This window comes from Haliotis asinina, chromosome 6, assembly GCF_037392515.1.
Source record: "Haliotis asinina isolate JCU_RB_2024 chromosome 6, JCU_Hal_asi_v2, whole genome shotgun sequence".
NCBI lineage: Eukaryota > Metazoa > Mollusca > Gastropoda > Lepetellida > Haliotidae > Haliotis > Haliotis asinina.
In genome coordinates this window covers 62,693,806-62,713,298 of record NC_090285.1, presented here as the reverse complement: position 1 = coordinate 62,713,298, position 19,493 = coordinate 62,693,806, and the positions used below count along the sequence as shown (strand labels likewise).

The window sequence follows — 19,493 nt, the reverse complement described above, 5'->3', positions numbered from 1 at the left end:
TTGAAAGTCAGTATGTTCACAGAGCAAGTTAATGTGTTGTTTGGATAAGTTTCTTAGCTGTTGTTAATATACTGATACTATGAAAAATAAGGCGACATTGTCCTCATGTTTATACATCAATATTTAGTCACAAAACTTAACTGCAGTTGTTTCTGTTGTCATGGGGTTAATGTTCTACTGAGTGGATAACATCGTCACCATTAATATTATTCTGTATAAAAACTCCCTTAAACCAGTCATGGCAACTGACGGCAGAGAAAGCGATGCAGCTTGGTTCATTCTTTGTTCTGCTGTGGATTGGGAATACACCAAAATAAAAACAGACATGAACAAGGACTTGTTAATTTTTATTCCTGATTAGTTAGCATTCAGTCAAATCACTACGTAAACACTTCTTCAATATATAACTAACGCAGACGTTCACAATTACCACATGCATGCCCAATGGCATCAAACATGCAATCTCACATGTATTTTCTGACATCCTTTGCAGGCCAGACACCTCTAAGAACTCGGTTTTCAAATCTACTGATGCCCAAAAACTGAAGTGTAAATTCATCAAAAAGAATACAAAAAGCATTGGTTTTATTCCACTTACTTGAAATGAGTAAAGTGATAATTTATAATATTCAATGTTGCATTAAACAGCCAAACCTTATTCTCTCCCTCCCCATTCTGCCTAACATTTTTCCCCTATAAGTTGATATTTGAGGAAATAATAAAATATACATTTGACATGGATTTTCATGTTTACAATATTTTTGCCTTAATGACTTGATTTTTCAGGTTAAAACTTGGAGATGTCTGGCCTAGGAGCGTCTGAAATATCCACCAACACCAGTGCGTATCCACCACAATAAGCAGATTATGCAGTCTCACACTAGGATTAAATGCTGAATAAGCACTTTGTTCAGAATGATCAAAACATCTTTCACTATCAACTTGATCAAACGCAAATGCTTAACATACGACTCGTGGTTTCACAGCTTAACATAACTGATCACAAAATACAGAAATCACTTAAGTAGATGTAAACATAACCCAACACTCTGTAGCACTGCACTGAAAACAACCCAGAACCAACTTGCTATATGAATATATTTCACATCAATAATACAGCCTTACGTCACTGGTCCTCACTTGGCAGTTAGTCCTACCACAACAGACACACCTTTACTTTGTTAACATTTTCTGTTGATTCATGCAGTTCCAGTTTGTTGCCAGATTAAAACTTTACAAACTGGATGACATCTTAGTCCAAAGATGCCACTGGCTAATGTGGACTACTATCAGTGGCTGTTTACCTGTCTTCAGCTACTTGTAGTAGCCTTGGACTGCAAGCAAAAATATCAGCACTTCTTAATATTCATTGGACCAAATATTACACACACAGCCAAATCATTCTGGCTGTGCAATATGGAAATGAAAGCCCAAATTACACACAGCTAAATGTGATATATAATTGTTGGGATAATAGAGGACATTAGGTCTCACTAGGAATTGTGACGACTGTTCAGTATTTCATTGTTTGCAATGAAGTCCACAGCAACTTGGCATGCTATGAATGGATGATATCATCAAGGATAATTTATGCAACTCTGTTCCGTCAATAGAGGAACTGAACTGATGTTGCCATTTGATAACATGGCACCCAGTATTTGTTTGGTTTTATTTCTACACAAAAATAAGTAATAAATGAATAACCTGCTTGCATCTTAGAGTAATAAATTATCTGTCTCAGACCATGCAAAATTGATCCATATTTCCTTGCAGCTGGTAGATTATTGTCCAAATTTTCCCTAGCTGGGAATATCCACCAGATTCTATATACACACTTCCAGTACAGAATATAAAGACCATCTTTGGCATCGTTGGGAGTACAGGATATTAAATAACAGTGTGGGTTGTTTTGTAAGGACATATCTCTCAAAACAAAATATAAGGCATTACCTAATTCTTTCCAACAAACCATATATTCAAACAAGTCCCTGGGTTCGGGTAAATACTAGTACATCATCAGCCCTTTACAACTACATTAAAGGGACAAGGAAGGAGAAGGGCCACATGTAGTACACATTTAGGCAAAGTTTAAACATTCCCAAAACATATAAAAATATATACCCTGATGACAACTGGCTGCATGTTTTTGCATTAAAATTCCAATTAAACAAAAGACCACAGGGCAAAATACCAAAATATGCCTCCATTTGATGCTATCAAAAGCCACCAAGAGATAGCACATCTAATCTCTTTGAAATAAATATGTTCAGGTGTCCATCATTACTTAAATAATGGCAACATGCAGAGTCTGATGGGCCTTACCATACCTTGTCCCTTAAAAGGAGGCAGTATGCTTGACTTAAATTCACAAACAATCCAACAAAACCAAAGTTATATTTAAAGACAAATGTGCATGGTTGGTAGCATATTACCCTGACAATGACCCCTGCACTATTGATCATCAGCTTGTGACAATATGTATTATTCTGTTGTGTGCTGCGGCTTGGGGTCAAACTGGAGTCCATTATAACGCCAAACTCAATTAAATATGAGTTGGCAAAACATAAATATCAAAAACCCAACAATATAAACCTGAGCCTGAAAATTCAATTGTCATTAGACGAAAAAGTTACTCAATGAAAAAGAAACCATGAGGAAATGATGTAGCACTTTCTCATCATGTCTGTTTTGAAGGGAAGCTGGTAATGTCCCCCAGTTAATCCCCACTCACCACACTTCTAAAGATTGATCAGGGCTCCATTTAGTACTTTGTTACGTGCATTGACACATCCCACTATAACAACGTGCAACCTAGTTACTAGTTTAACTTTAAGCAGGTGCAAGTCAATTTTCGAGTCGGTAAAATTCAGAAAAAACCCTAAAAATTCAAAAGCATATTTCTTTCTTGCAATAAAAGCAGTGTATCTGGAATTTGCTCTGGCTGCTATGTTTTTATCTTATGTTGCACCAGGTGCATGTAGGTTAACATATCCTAAATCAAGCTCTGTTGATAAAAACAATAAAAGTATGTCAGAACATATGATTTTTAGACCTACAAATGAAGTGTTAGATCAAGCCATTTGGTTACTGCTCATTATTTCACCCTACAAACCTTACTTGTTAACTGATGACTTTTAGGTCACTATGAATGAGTAAGTAGAATGAACAGTCATGCATTGTTGTAGCAAACGAAAACACATCATCATCATTCAATGCATTCAAATATATACATAAACATTTTAAAAATGTTATTCTTGCAAACTTCCTTGCAAAATTAGTTTTAAGTGATGTGACAGGGACTGCAGAAAGAAAAGAAAACAGTAATCTATGTATAATAACAAACTTAAAAGGACCACGAGTTTCAGTTCATTATGACCGTAATTCAGTGTATAAATGTTGACTAAAACATAAAAGTGGCAAGAAAATCAAAGTAGCTTATTATATTCTACAGTTTGTTATACCTGTTCATATAAACAGGGGCTATTATAAACAAAGGTAACTTTTACTAAGGATCTGAGGACTATGGCCAGAAATGGCTGAGTCACAATTGATGAAATAGTTGTCTGTGACTGTACTGAATGGAGCTGAAAGTGTACTCTAATGTGAAGTTGCTACAGAGTATCCACCTCATCCTGCTTGTGTTGTATGAAGCCATTAATCAATGTGCGATAGACTAGCAAGAACGTAAAGGTCACTGTGATGCCCCCCTGAGACTGTCACTCATACCACCAGTCTCATTAAAATCAGAACAGTTTCTACAGTACCTCTCTGGAAACATCCATAAGAAGTCAGGTCAGGTGGACAGTCTGATCAGTCCAATTCAGGTTTCTAAATTCATGGAAAATGGACATGAAGTTTTCAGACAAATACAATTGATTTCTTTGAAAAGAAATATTATTGGGGGTTCTGAATGCAAATAATGTTTTTTTGTTTGGGATATTTTAGGTGAATAATGATAACTGTCTCTTTACTAGCATCCTTGCATCTACACTCACAATGGCGTAGCACAAATGGTACATTGTTTTCTGTGGTAATTTCTTTAGTGAAGATCAACAATTCTAAATTGAAGTGGTAAATAATTACAGGCAGCATGTTTAGAAAGCTAACATGATTGGTTCAAGAAACAATTTGTCCATCAGTATGAGAGTTACAGTTCATCTCTCTAGACCTTAAGGGATATGATCACAGATATTCAAGCACAGACGTAAAAGATGAAGAGAAAAGGATTCTTTTCTTAATATTAGTCAGTCCAACTAGCAAATAGGAAACCTCACATAAAGCTGTATTGCAATTTGCTATGTACATATGGCTCACACTAAACATACATAATAGAGGGGTAAATACAACTGAATAGGATATCTTTACACGTTAGCTTGCATATTTACTTTAAAAGAGGATGAAACTCTTAGGTTTCATAAGTTCTCCATTCAGTAAGAAAGTGACAATGTCTCCATGTAAAGATCATCAATAGTAATACCTGAACCAGCATATATGAGTTTGTATTTGAAGGACTGAAGATTTGCTGTGTCCCCTTTAAAACAGTACCATGGCAATGACGTTCTGGCAAGAAGGCAATGATCTTGAATATATCCATACACACTGTTTAATCCCTCTCATTTCACCGGATAAAAACTGTCATGATTCGAATCACAATAACCAGATAGGATCATATGTACTCGTCATCAAACAATTTCAATTTGTCAACATAACTGGAAATATTCCTAATTAAATCTGAAAAATGACATTTCTAGTTCATTTGAAAATCAGCATATCCAGCCTTATATGAGTAATTGTCATATTATCATGCATTGTATGGATTCATCAATTACAACACCAATAGGAACATTCATCAAGCACACCTCTATACTAGTCAAGACTGTAATCATTTAAAACATAAAAATGATCCAAATCCCTGTGGTATAGTGTCAGTCTAAGGCAGTGAAGAAAGATTATAGAAAGATATACATGAAGCTTAAAGAAAATAGAAGAACAAAACTTTATTTTATGCAAAAAGGTTGTTGGAAATTAGATCAAACAGGAGCATCCTGTAATCCTATGTCAATAAAATGAGCCTGTTGCACTTTATGTACACCAGAAGAAAACTAGAAAAAAATATGATGTCTCCAAAAGTAAATCATAAAACAGTGTTGCTTGCAAAAATATGAGCACAGTTCTGATTTTCTACATTACCTGGACAGAATGGTATGACTATTCCTGTCACAATTGTTTGCCATTTTGTGCGTTTAAAACCATGAGAGAGCTCTGTAAATATATTAGTGGTACACATGGAGAGACGGCTGCCTTTTCTGAATACAGAGTTTTAATCCTATATATATGTTTACAATATTACACATATAAATACTTCATATCATTATGACTATGTTCATACCTGTAAATTAAATACGCTAAATGCTCATTAAAAACCAAAAAGTAGAAACAAATCCATCACGAAATAATTAACTTTGGCAAGTGAGTGTATAAATTGTGAATATAGGACTGACTAACAAGTGTCCTGACAAGCAAGACATCATTTTACAACATTCTATACAACCAATGCTCTTTGGTTTTTCACAATTCTTCATGCTTTAGTTCTTTTCACAAGGAACTGTACCAGACCTTTCTTAAAGGCTTTCACATCCTCATTTGACGAGTCTCTGCAGCCACGTTCATTGGAAGAATAAAACTGTGTGTGTGATGTCTGATAACACCTGAAAGTACTAATTACAGGTAAGCATTTGCAATAGAGGCAGTTGGAGGTTAGCTTAAATGATATCTTGGGCCAAATGGAACATACTATCCTGGCTCTCCGAGTTGTTATTATAAGTAAATTATGCTAGGTTTTCAGGTAAGGACTGTACTTAACTAAGAGTGGTGCTGATGATTAAACTAAACATTTGTGGTGTGAATATCCTTACAACATGTTTTGGAAAAGACTCTTAGTAATATCAAAGTTAATCCTCTGCTGATCACTGAGTAAGAGTATTTCAGTTTTATCACGTCATGTCCGACTTGTCAGAGGGAAGCCGAATGTGTAGCACTCAGTTGAAACATATACACATGGGTATTGTACACACAAACCCAGAAACATGATCCTGGATCCAGGGTTCAAACCCAAAACTATAAGTTAGGCAATCACACGCCAGTTAAAGCTGAAGTCATCTCAATCGCAGTTCAACATACTTGACATATTTCAAGAAGCATGATACTGAACCAAGCAAATGGAAAGCAGATACTAAGATTACACTCATTAAAAGACTGTGATATGGTTGATATGATTAACTGGTCTTACAATAGCTGACACTGAGTAATTAACATCACTTTATATAGTGAAACTTTCAACAAGTCTGATATTAAATAAATTTGAAACCAAAGATATGGACACTGAGAATACTCATAGGTAAAGTTGGAAATGTAAATATTTACTTTCAGCAACATAAAACTGCCCTTCATATAAGAATAGGACAATGTACCCACATGGAGATAGAACAATATGGGGGATATTTGAATGATGCAAGGTTACTTGGACCATTGATTAAACTGATGTGTGTTAAATAACAACAACTTGTGTTTCGTTGAGCACCAACTTCAACTCTAAATACTGTCTTGAGTAATATCATCAGATGAGAACCACATTCAAAGTGGGATCTTAACATGCTCAGTATATCAGAGTCATATTGTAAACTGTATATACTGAAAAATAAACATAAAGGATATTTTGTGGTGGTTAACGCTAAGCAAATGCTTAATAAATATATCCTCTAAAATATCCATGATACCTTACTTTTCGTGTTCAGGATACTTTCTGCATACAGCTAGCACAGGTTGAGAACAATTTCATTGTGCTCTTTATCAACAATCAACTTCTGAAAATAATTATACACATCTATAAAATAACAAATGTGAAACCTCTCACTCAAACGGTTTAACCTCTGGCTAAGAAAAAATCATTGTAAATAACTAATTCTAAAAGAGGATAGACACGATATCTTGAACAGTCGTCCCTCTATCACACGGTCTCATCAGTGTGGTACATCAGTAGTTACATCTTCCTGTCAACATTAAAAACATTCCAACATATACTCTCAACAGCCCCTTTGAATCTTTTTTTAGAACATTAATGTGTAACTTGGGTAATATTACGAGAAATCAGATTCGCTGAAGATACACAAATAAGTCACAACATTTTAAGATGTTCATAGATGTCTATCTACCCATGTTACAGAGTAATATTAACCTTCGATGTGTGGCAGTATCCAGTAAGAATGAGTAAAGTAACCACAAACACTGCAGGCCTGTAGATCTAGTGTGTAGTGTCATCCATGTTACACTAACTCAACAGATCTAGTGTGCTGCAACATACATGTTACAGTATAACACTAAAGATCCAGTGTGTAGTGTCATCCATGTTACACTGTACCTCAACAGATCTAGCCTGCTGCAACATACATGCTACAGTATAACACCAAAGATCCAGTGTGTAGTATCATCCAAGTTACACTGTACCTCAACAGATCTAGCCTGCTGCAACATACATGTTACAGTATAACACTAAAGATCCAGTGTGTAGTGTCATCCATGTTACACTGTACCTCAACAGATCTAGCCTGCTGCAACATACATGCTACAGTATAACACCAAAGATCCAGTGTGTAGTATCATCCAAGTTACACTGTACCTCAACAGATCTAGCCTGCTGCAACATACATGTTACAGTATAACTATAAGATCTAGTGTGCAGTATCATCCATGTTACACTAACTCAACAGATCTAGCCTGCTGCAACATACATGTTACTGTGTAACACTTCAGATCTGTCCCCATTTTCAAAGTGATCATAGTGCTACGACGGTCACAAATCCTATATTGTAACCAAGAGACTTTGCACAACAATAACTTTGTGAAATGGGTGCATAGCATCATCCATGTTACAGTGTAACACTACACACAGTGTTGACTTATGGATTTTAAACTTCTTTACTCTATAGCAAAACACTGGTACAGTCACTGGAATATTCCTCATATACTGAACAGCAAATGAAACACAACTCATTTTTCTCTCAAGTTTTCAAATGGAACTCTTAAACATGAACTCTTACTTTTCTGAGACTTCATTTTTTTTTTAAACTTGTGTTTCTTTTGCTGTTCAGCATATGTACTGAACTGATGCACCAAGAAAAAAAGCAACCCTATCCTCATCAACACAAGAGCTTGTGTGAAACTGTTTAACATTGATTAATACCAAACACAATTGTGAGAGGAAGCACTTTGATCATTTTCATGATCTCAAAGGCAATGATCTGACTGTACACTTTGATGAATAGCAATACCGCCTGTGACACAGGTGTAAGGTTACACATCAAGGTAAGGTAATGATGTAGGTGTGTGTCAGTGTATCGGTGGGGGTAGGGGGTTGAGGGTTGAGGGTTGAGGGTTGAGGGTTGAGGGTTGAGGGTTGAGGGTTGAGGGTGTGGGCCCTCCAACAGGAAGATGTAACTACCAAGTGTCTGTCAACAAGCACACATTATGGAGAGGAGGAAGATATATGTGGCTTGGACTCTTGGAGGTTCTTCACGTCTGCTGCTTCAGGGTTGGCCTCAACCTTCTTCTTCTTTGATGCACCAGAAAGGTAACTGAAAAAATATGTTAACATGTCAAAATGTGTGACTGATTTACAATAAGCTTTTCGAAGGTTATGGAATCTTTTCAAATGGCAGATGACATCAATTAACTAAACCTGTACACAGGGCAGTTTCATGAATGGACATAGCACTCACATAATTATTCAAGCAACTACATCCCGGAAATTTGTCAACAGTCAAGCAAATAGGCTCACAACCCAGTGATGATCAGTCAAAAAAGATAAGATTCATCAAGAACCTGACCTTGACCTCTCTATTCAGTTGTCTGTTACGACAAGCATTGGTTATATTTTAACAGACATCTTCACGGGCCTTGAGTACGCTACCATGGGCTAATACAGCAGAGGTTTCCGACTTACTGGTGGTTCATGAAGCGTGCTAACTGAGTTAGTTGAGCAAACTCATTAGTGATGTGACAGGAGAAGAGCAGCATGTTGCGAGGCTGGACCTTGATAGCGAACCTCATGAACAGCATGGAGTAGATAGCCAGTGCTGCAACAAAACATTGAAGCAAAAACATCACAATAAGACTGGCTGACTCATAGTGGGGTAGCCTTGAAGTTAAAGCGTCCATTCGTCACACTGAAGATCTAGGTTCAATTCCTCACTGGGGTACAATGTGTGAACCCCATTTCTGGTGTCCCCAACCCATGATATAGCTGCAATCAGAGCTCCAGATAAGACTTACCTCATGAGGGTACTGTATCTATTGTATTTTTTTAGAGTGGGTATTGTGAATGTTGAAATGGCATGTCATTTTCTGTTACCAACTGCTTTCATGCATTTCAGTGACTTTACTCACCTAGGTACATGTCATTGAGTAAGTTTACTAAACACGTATGTGCTGCCTTATATCATACATAATCGGAACCAACTTAAATATAATGAAAATGATCTCATAACACATCGCTCATCCTATACTGACAGTACGAAACTAGTCTTATGCTAAAAGTACAACTTGATAGCAATCAATGTCTTTTTCATTTCGCAAAAATTACACTCACTCACACATTATTTGTGAATTCTCAAAGTTTTTCCACCAAATAAATTTGTGAAAGTCCGAATAATACATACATCCATCGGTTGAACATGAGGCATGGGTTTTGGTGGCAAAAAATGCAAGGTCACATTTTGCAAAGTTAGCAAAGCACACTTGTGACTTGCAGTGTTGTTGAGAAGAGAAATAACTTGAAGTCCACGTGACCGCATCTGTCTGTCAAAGTACTTTGACCAATAGTAAAACAGCTCACTTCTCATACACGCCTTGTATTATGGCGATATCTCACATAAGACTTCTGTTGAAAGCCTTTAAAGTCTAATTAAAACAACACTTAATTGACATTTCTGAAAAGTTAACAAGAGTTCATCTTGTGTACTGCATGTCACCAAGTGTTTATTGTTCCAACTTACTGAGGCCAGTAAAGTAAACATCGCTGGAAGGTGTTCTTACAGTTCGTGAACATGACTGACAGCATTCAGACTGTAAAGCAATTTTCTGTCTATTTTACTGACTGGTTACAGCTACTTAGCATCCAGTTCCGGAAAACGAATATCCAGATTATCAAGGCAAATTCAGTAGGCATAGATTGGTAACAAGCTGAAATCGTCCTGGTGGAGCACTCAGGAATATTCCAGCTATATGGCAGCGGTCTGTAAATAATTGAGTCTGGACCACACAATCCAGTGATCAACAACATTAGCACTGATCTGCGCAATTGGGAACTGATGACAAGTGTCAGCGAGCCTGACCACCTGATCCTGCTAGTCGGCTTTTACGGCAAGCATAGTCGCCTTTTATGGCAAGCATAGGTTGCTGAAGGCCTATTCTACCCCGGGATCTTCCGGGGTCTGATATCTAACGCAGTTTGTTCGAAAGGTGGCAATAGGCAACAGTCAGACAGTTAAGGTCTACCTCAATAAAAGTATGTGAGTCTATTCCTTCTGATAATCTGAATGAACTTAAAATGGAACAACAATTATGTCCTTTCATTTACTGTTTATTAAATCAGTAAACATCATGTGAACATGTGAACTTGGGAGCTGGATTTCCTGAACAACTATCATGACGGTAAGAATAGCAAAGCTTCATTTGTCTTTGACATATAAAGTAAACCACAAACCTTGGTCTAATTCAAAACAAAATTTACATTCAAAATAGCTGAACATGTTAAGCTGTGAGATGTGAGAGTGCCACTGATAAACAGTTTCAAGATGAGCAATAAAAGGTTTTAACCATTTAATTTGGTTTGATTTTTAACATATAACAGTCTCATGGTGAGAATTATCTACTTTCATAATTATAGTTGTGCCGCCAGGGCACACTGAAAGTATTTCATTTGTGCCATTTCATATACAGTGTCATGACAAGGGCAAATGCAGGAGGGGTTCCTTGAAACTCTCGTGAAAATGAAGAAAGCATGCTCCCTTTTTCAAAAGCTAATATCTTCCTGTCATGGCATGTGTCTTACTCAACGAGCCATCAGTTACAATGTCTACAGGACTAAACAAATTATCTGGAGCCAGGTAGTGGTCAAAATGGTGCCAGAGACGTTTATGGTCAATTTACCTATGGTCATCTTTCCACTGATAATCTCTGGATCCTTCTTCAGGTCCCCAAGGGCTGCCAGTGGGAGTCCCCAATTGGCCACTGTCACAACAAACACATTCATGTGTTAACAAACTTACAAGCATGTGGTTACAAACTTTAGTCATGAGCTAACTAATCATGTGTTAACAAACTTGCAATCATGTGTTAACAAGCTTACAATCATGTGTTAACAAGTTTACAATCATGTGTTAACAAACTTATAATAATGTGTAGTATATCATGCCACTATGCAAGATGCTAGGACAACTATATAAAGTTGCCAGTTTGAAGCAAACTAGTGCCATAAAGCAAGAAAGGGTTTCAATTTGATTAATCCTAACTTCATGTTAATCATTTCATTGGTTGGTAACACTTTGTTGAAGGTCGTTCTGATGTGAGCTGGTGAACTGTAAAAGATTGTCCACAGATCTTTGTGTAAGCCTGCACTAATAATGCTAATATCTGATATTAATAAGACTGTGCCAGGGTAAATTCTGCTGTGTACTCACCTGGTCCCCAGAAGTGCTGAAACAAGAGGGTAAGGTGTAGACTGAGAAATTATGCAGTGTCTCAAGAAATGTACACAAGGCAAGAAGTGAGACATATTTGTATGGTCGAGTACCAATCCGTTGAATTTCTGATTTCAGAGTAGTAAAAAGCTATCAGTTACTTATAAAACCATTGGATCACACAAAAACAAGAAGGCAAGGGGTGTTGGATGGCTTGACTCTCTTTATTTTTGTACTTTTGTACTTGTCTTTGTGTACTCATATGATATAATGAGAAACTGATCCATTATATATGTGTTTGGACTCTCTTTAATTTTGTAATTTCGTACAAAACTGAAATTGATGTATTAAATACAATGCAATCATCAGGAAAAAAATACGCAAGGATATTTTATCTATATCTGCATTCAATAAAATGAAACACTATTTCATTGACACATTTTCAGTTTGTAAGAATGTTTCGCACAATCACCATACTCCAAGCAAGTGTCCATGCACCTATTCACAATTTCTTGGTTTGATTTGGTTTATGTCTAAAGTAGGCCAATGACCAACTGGAACAATACATTGTACAATTTTTGAAAGTGCATTGCCAACAAACACCTTAATGTGCTTTTAGTGCTCACAAAAGATAGCACTAAAAGGAAAATATCCATTCATGGTTAAATCAAGTTATAGTTTTTGTTTTACCTGCAATTTTTGACAAACAAATTTGGCTAAGCTGAAGGTTAATACTTCAAAGTTGGTTTGTTAAAGATGTATAAACTTCATCGTGTTTGAAGACTTGCATACATTCAGGCATAAATATCGACATCTAAATGTCAAATACATAGGACAAACCATAATAACAAGCTAATTTTGGTCAGATCCATCCTCCTCCCTCAATCCTTAGTGAATGAGAAGATAATCATGAGCCTGTCAAGGCTACTCGATTGTTAATAATTTCAATTTAAGATTAGTTTTCCATGGTAAGTGATGACTTGATAAGCAATAACATTCTTTTTCTTTGACGTGGGAGGACAGGGACAAGAGCTAGGGCCTTGTTTCATGTAGTCTGATCCAATATATGCCAACCCCTTAATTAGTGAACTAAGACTCACCCGATGTGTTAGCATGGTGTGAAATGTGACTGATAGCACAGAACCACTCAAGTATGATTCGATGGATCTGCACTGCTGACTATTCAAAATTTGATGTATTAGGCCATAATCATTCATACTGCATCTTTGGGAGATTTGTTATTCACTCCAAGAGGAATGTTTGCAAATTCTACACAAAAGCTGATATCCCAAAGACTATATTTATCAATGAGGCTATCTGTAGTCACAACCACTTATCACAAACTTCCATTAACAGACTGTCTCACCTGATGAAACACTGATAATAAGTGAGTATGGTTCTACACAACTTTTAGTAATATTCCAGCTATTGAAACAAGAAATGGGCCTCATATACCCAAGTCTTTCAACATGAAAAGTGGATGCTTTGGCCATTAAGCTAGCTAATGATACAATAACTTGACAGGAAGGTGTGAAACAATTCTCATCACGGGTCACATCCAACAACTCATGTTGGACAAGTGGTTGATAGAATGTTGCAACAACTTGTCCTCCAAGTTGACATAAATGCTGTTTACTGGGTTTACTTACTGTGCTGATGAGGAGACATGTTGGTACAGGCAGGAAACAGCAGCATGAAACAAGACAACAATACATTACCATCGGCTGAGTGAGTGAGTGAGTGAGTGAGTGAGTGAGTGAGTGAGTGAGTGAGTGAGTGAGTGAGTGAGTGAGTGAGTGAGTGAGTGAGTGAGTGAGTGAGTGAGTGAGTGAGTGAGTGAGTTTTTTCTTTGCCTGTTCCAACAAAATCACAGGAGGGGACACCTCAAATGGGTTTAACACATGGTACCCACATGGGGAATCCAATCCAGCTCTTTGGGTGTGATTAGCGAATACATCAACCATTTGGTTATTCCACCACCCTTGGTAACAGTACTAACACCAGTGTACTTATACAGGGTTTGATTTAATGCTGTCTACCTACTTGCACCAGGTGCAACCTCAGAGTCTAATTTAGACTGCACCATTGATGCATGATAGTTAAATATGATGCATTTGCCCATAACTTTGTGGGTCTGAGTGGTGCACTAAAAAAATAATTTAACTCATATCAATCATGTAAAAACATACCTCTCAAAACTCTTTAATATTTACAACATATTTTAAAATTTGCATTCATAATCCCCCAGTGCTGTATATGATTTCCCCACATCTAATGAGGTGCCTAAATCAGTGCATAGAGCATATACATGTTATACATAGCTTATTCAAGTCATGTTTTTTCGTTATACATCAAGAGTTATGTCCCCTACCAGTGTATTTCCCAGGTCTATATCAAAGGGCAGTAACTGAAGTTGAAAAGACAGTGTGTAGTCAACAACATAAAATGCAGCTGAAAAGTCGTTTGCTGTTGCGTTTTTCGAAGCAAAAAAGAACCAAAGCAGATAGAGAAAATACCAAAACTGTCACAAAGTCAAGTGATGACAGTTCTAATTTAATAATTGAGATGAAACTTTCAAAACCCAATGATACGCCGACCGATGTTAAAACTGAGAACAAAACATCAACCCATTCGTTCCACACGAGATGGCAAGGTTTGTATCTGTGGGTTCCTTTATAATGAGCGTAAAAACAAAATCACTTTTGCACTTTGTCTGAAAAATGGAAAACATAATGTTTTCACTGATGAAACTCATAATTTCTGTACTTTCACACTAAAGAGACATGCTGATAGTGTCAACCATAAACTTGCTTTCCAAGCTGAATGGTTGAAGGAACAAATGAAAATGGCAGTGGAACGTGCTCCATGGTAAAGAAAAGGCAGCAATTCAAATTAAATTAACACTTTAATTGATACAACTGAACAGCTATTTGCATGACAAATTAATGCATAGTGAATGCATTGTCTCTTTGTCTTTTCTGATGACCCACATACAGCGTCAAATGTTCCACCATTTTAATTAAACATGGGCCAATTGCAAGGCTCACTTCGTCTGAAAATTAAATCAGACACTGCACCCTGAGATGAACACCTAGTTGCACTGACCAGAATCCAGTTGCACTGCTTCTATTGTGATAAGCAATGAAAGAAATATGCCATTGAATTACTTAAATGTTGTTTTCAGAGGTTGACAAAGGTGCCCATTTGGCATATCTTATGTCTGGATCGATCAAACAGTTAACCGATGACATTCTGATTGATTAATTACTTTGTATGGATTTAAAATGCCTATTTGTCAAAAGTGAGTGTTATGTATGTACATTTACTAATCTACACTGAATACACACTGTTGTGTCTGTGTGTATAAACAACACCCTTCTTTCAAAGCATTAACAGCGAATACATTGATTGAATGCTCATTATCAGTTAACTAAAATACTTTTCTAAAAAGAATGACAGACATAATGCAATCAGTTGCCAGGTGTGCTATCTTGGGTGACCAATGAAACCATATACCAATGTGAAATACCTGACACGATGCATCACTTTTTCATACATTAGACTGTTGAAAGACACATCGCTTAGGAATTCTGCGGATGAATGGTATATCATTTGTTTCTGTGGATATTGATGGATGCATTCCTCGAACAAGGTCATATCCTGACATTGCTCCCATAACTTTAATTTGTTTTAATTTTAATATTTGCATTTTGATTTTATTAAGTTGTTCAACAGAATCATTGTCCTTGTCATAAAGTGTAATGATACAGACAACATAAATTGGGGCATGTGTGCAAATTATGATTCACATAGGCAAACTATAATATTACATTCCTGAGATACCTTTCTATAAGTATCATGGAAGAAGTCGTTATGTTACAAATTGTGTCATGCAAAATCCTCTTGGCCATGAATCAAATACATATTTAACTACTAGCAGAAAGTAGTTTTGATTTTCTAACTTGATGAAAACAAAGCATAATCTTAATAATTCTAATGGACCTTAGCCCATGACTTCCTGATTTTCAAAAATGGCAGCGGCGTGTCTGAGGATAAATGCTATTTAAGTTTGTTTTCACTGACTTACAAAATCAAAATTACTTTCTTCTGATAGTAACATATGTATTTGATTGATGGACAATAGGATTTTGGATGACATTGCTTGTAACATAACAATTTCAGTCTTTGAAGCGAGGCGGGGGGTTAATTTAATATTACTTACACTAATATTGGCACCTCTACCGCAACCTTGCTTCCAAGGAAGAAATCATTATGTCCATTTGATCACCAATGTGTAGTAAGTAGTCTTGATTTTAGAACTCGATGAAAACAAATCTCAATAGCATTTTCTATCCTGGAAGCAAGATAACCATTAATAATTCCTCCAACTGACAATATTTCTGATTATCACTTTTTTAGCCCTTGTATTAGAAGTAATAAATATAGATACCTACAGACATGAATTATGTTTTGGTGAAAATCCTGCTATTGCCATCTTCATTGATGAGAAGTAACTCAGGTTTTATCATGCATAAATGTTTTATGATGGATCCATAGGTCAGTCTTGTGATTTATGAGTCACTTCAGCTACAATAGTGTAAAATACATAAAACCAGACTAGTATAGTGCATGGTTCATAAACAACAGATGTTGATACTGAACTGGGAAGATATTTACATTCTATTGGGCTTAATGCATTGTTGGTGACACAACCTTCCCTGATACATGTCTGAAACAGGGCACCAAACATTGTCTCTAGAGCCACTCTGCATTTACTTTATTTCATTCACAATGAACATCAGATACAATTTCTGTCAGTATTCTGTAAATCATGCAAATTCTTATTCTCTTCAGTTAAAACTACTGATTTTTTCAAAGATTTGGTTTGGCATAGAATTTCTATGCTGTTCAAGGTAACTGGTAGTGTTGGAAATAGGTAAAAACCCCATTATTGATGATTGGGTAATTACCACCCATCAATCTCCAGAAATACCTGTTAGCATCATTTATCAAATTTTGCTGGCTATCTTTGTTATTGCACCCAAAATAAAGAAAAACAAAGAAATCCAAGGTAGTTCTTTCTGCTTTTTTGCAAACTGCACATAGTGCATTAAAGGGTGACTAGTATATTAAGAGCATCACTTTCAAGGACTCTTTAAGATAAGTGCAGTCATTCCTTGGATCGATCTTGTAGAGCTTATGAAAAGTAACAGATAAAACCAACTTTGCGTAATATATTGTCAATGTAAACAAGTGTATCAAAATAGTTTGTATTCAGTTATGACAAAACATGATCAGATCTTTGATTATATAAATTGATCGGACCCACCCACCGGGGGGAAGGGGGTGGGGGGAGGGTTGAGGGTGCGGATGGGGTCTCACTATTTTTTTTTAACATGAGTGGGTACATTCACACTACATACAGATGATACAGGACTGTATATTTTGGTAAGTCACGGTTCTACAGTCATGCTGTAAGTAGCAGTAACTAACTGTTTGCTCATAGGTTCATTTAGCTGTTTTTTTATTGTTGCAACATATCCTTCAAGGCTGCAATGAAGTAGAACCATTCATACATAACTACACAGAGATCATACATAATACAGGCTTGAATGACTAGCAGAAGTTAGTATGTTGCCCCATGTGAGTCACACATTGTATGACCTAATAAAAGTAACATATATCTGTTACACAAGATTGCACATCTGTGCACTACCATTACAGTTCACACGTGTGAGCTCCAAATTCAATGAGCAAGAAAGGATGTTTAAAGACATGTCACACTGAAAAAGCTACGTTGTCAAGTGTTTTTCTTCCTATTGTTTATCTTATCTATCATGCCTGTGTTAACAACCCCCTGGCTTCCACTCCTGTCCATCTACCAATTAACTACTGGCTTCCTTTGTCATACTGTTGTTGTTACTACATGTACATATATATAGCTGGCCGTACTCGATTGTTTCATTCACCTGATGAAGAAGTAAGAACATACTTCGAAACATCGTGACTCTTCACAATAAAAGAAGTTGTTATTCATAACAACTCTTGTCTTTATGTGTATCACCTGTAAATGCCCTTCAAAGACACTACATTGTCAAGTATAGAACTGGTTATCAAATACTCTTTGGATTTATGAGTAGGGACACAATGAAATCCCGGAGTTTATTTTGATACATATCATGAATATAGGGCAACAAATACAACAAGTCTGCAGTTGATGTACACGTCACTGAAAGCAATAAAACAATAAAACAACATTCTTTGGTGCATTTTGACCACTTAGAAAGTGACTATATTACTTTCAAATAGAATATAAAAGAGTGTTGACTACTATCCGGCTTGGCTTGGATATATTTCATTTTGCATATTTCACTTTGATAAATAATACCAACTTCATGTAAAAATGTTTCTTGGAAAAAGTTCATGAATATTCACCTTTTCTGACCATGAATAATCAATCAATTGTGCAACAGAATATTTTTCAGTTTACTGAATATGAAAGTGAAATGTAACAGCTGTAAATAACGTAAACCAAATTAAAACCTACGTAATCCAATTTTAAACATTTCAGCTATCATCCAAGTTAATTTTTCCACTGTAAAAAAGTCTCAGGTCTAAAATCCATATGATGATGATTTCTCTGCTTCCTGTCTCTCTGCATGTCATCACTCAAAAACATACAAATATTTATCTTGTATATCTAACATGACTTTGTGTAACATTGTAAACAATGTAAGAACAATAATAATATTGTCGTGAATATTTCAGTTCTCTGTGTGTCTTGGTCTTATACAAATCAAGACTTACACACTGAAAAGGTACTGTTACTAACAGTAATGACAGAAGATAACTTCTAGCTATATGACCATGAGGACAGTCTCAAGAACATTCGTCATATGCTCTTTGACTGCTTACTTCAAAGTTTCTGGCCAGACTTGCCCAAAACAACCACCACAGGATGTGTTCTTGGGTCCTAATGCTGAGGGGTTTTTTGGTCTGATGCTACTGAAATTGACACAAGACAGTGACTGACTGATGTCTATCATCAATCATTCTGTCTCGTCTGGTTCACCCACCTACACAAGTTTGCTAGTTAAATGTTTCATGTTCTCAGTTATTTCAGTTCTTAATCTCACAATTATGTTGTTACAAGTTACGCCATATGCTGGGATACACAATATTGATTTATGACATTTGATCTACGCTTGAAACACACGTCTCAATAAAACGTGAGTTGTTTTGCATGAAAGGTATCTACCGTGTTAAGGTCAAGCCGACTCAAGGGAAAAAAATTGTTTTTAGAAATCAAGTGTGGGTTACTGAAACAAACGTAATTAATTGTCAAGTTTTGCGTTTTCCTCTTTCAAAGTGTCTTTCAGTTGGTAACAAAAAAGCTATACCTGCATAGGTATTCTCGAAACTCTTTGCTTTTCACGTATGTGACAGCTTTCTTCGCTAACACCCCGGCCATGTTTCCAGCGCTCTGAAAAAGATTATGCACCTTGGTTTAGTGACTAACGTTTACTCTGTAGATATGCTGCATTTATCGAACGCATTCTTATTTGATCAGAGTGTTATTACGAACGAAATAGGATTTGGAATCCATCACAAATTAAAGCATAACTGTTAGGTATTAAGTTCAACTTATGTTATGTCTGCCTTTTGCCAGGGACCACATACCGGTGTAAGGTCTCTGACTTTGCTAAATTTCAACGGTATGTATCTCTACTGTGAAAATAACTGCGATGCAAACAAATG

General features: G+C 36.3%; 1 protein-coding gene across 1 annotated transcript; it reads right to left on the bottom strand.

Moving 5' to 3' along the window:
• Nucleotides 1-334: 334 nt before the first annotated feature.
• Nucleotides 335-19,206, bottom strand: LOC137287128 (mitochondrial pyruvate carrier 1-like). Its single transcript, XM_067819273.1, has 6 exons — nucleotides 19,136-19,206; nucleotides 13,726-13,729; nucleotides 11,736-11,751; nucleotides 11,206-11,286; nucleotides 8,999-9,131; nucleotides 335-8,630 (listed from the first exon to the last, which is right to left on the bottom strand). The coding sequence occupies exons 1-6, from the start codon at nucleotides 19,204-19,206 to the stop codon at nucleotides 8,522-8,524; spliced, it is 414 nt and encodes a 137-aa protein (XP_067675374.1). The 3' UTR covers nucleotides 335-8,521.
• Between the last annotated feature and the right edge of the window lie 287 nt (nucleotides 19,207-19,493).

Bases quoted from the DNA above. Each gene is read 5' to 3' on its own strand.
- LOC137287128 (XM_067819273.1), bottom strand. From the start codon at position 19,206: ATGGCCGGGGTGTTAGCGAAGAAAGCTGTCACATACGTGAAAAGCAAA. The intron at 9,132-11,205 runs GTAAATTGACCA...GTTTTGTTGCAG, and splicing joins CAGTGGAAAGATGACCATAG to CACTGGCTATCTACTCCATG. The intron at 8,631-8,998 runs GTAAGTCGGAAA...ATATTTTTTCAG, and splicing joins GCACGCTTCATGAACCACCA to TTACCTTTCTGGTGCATCAA.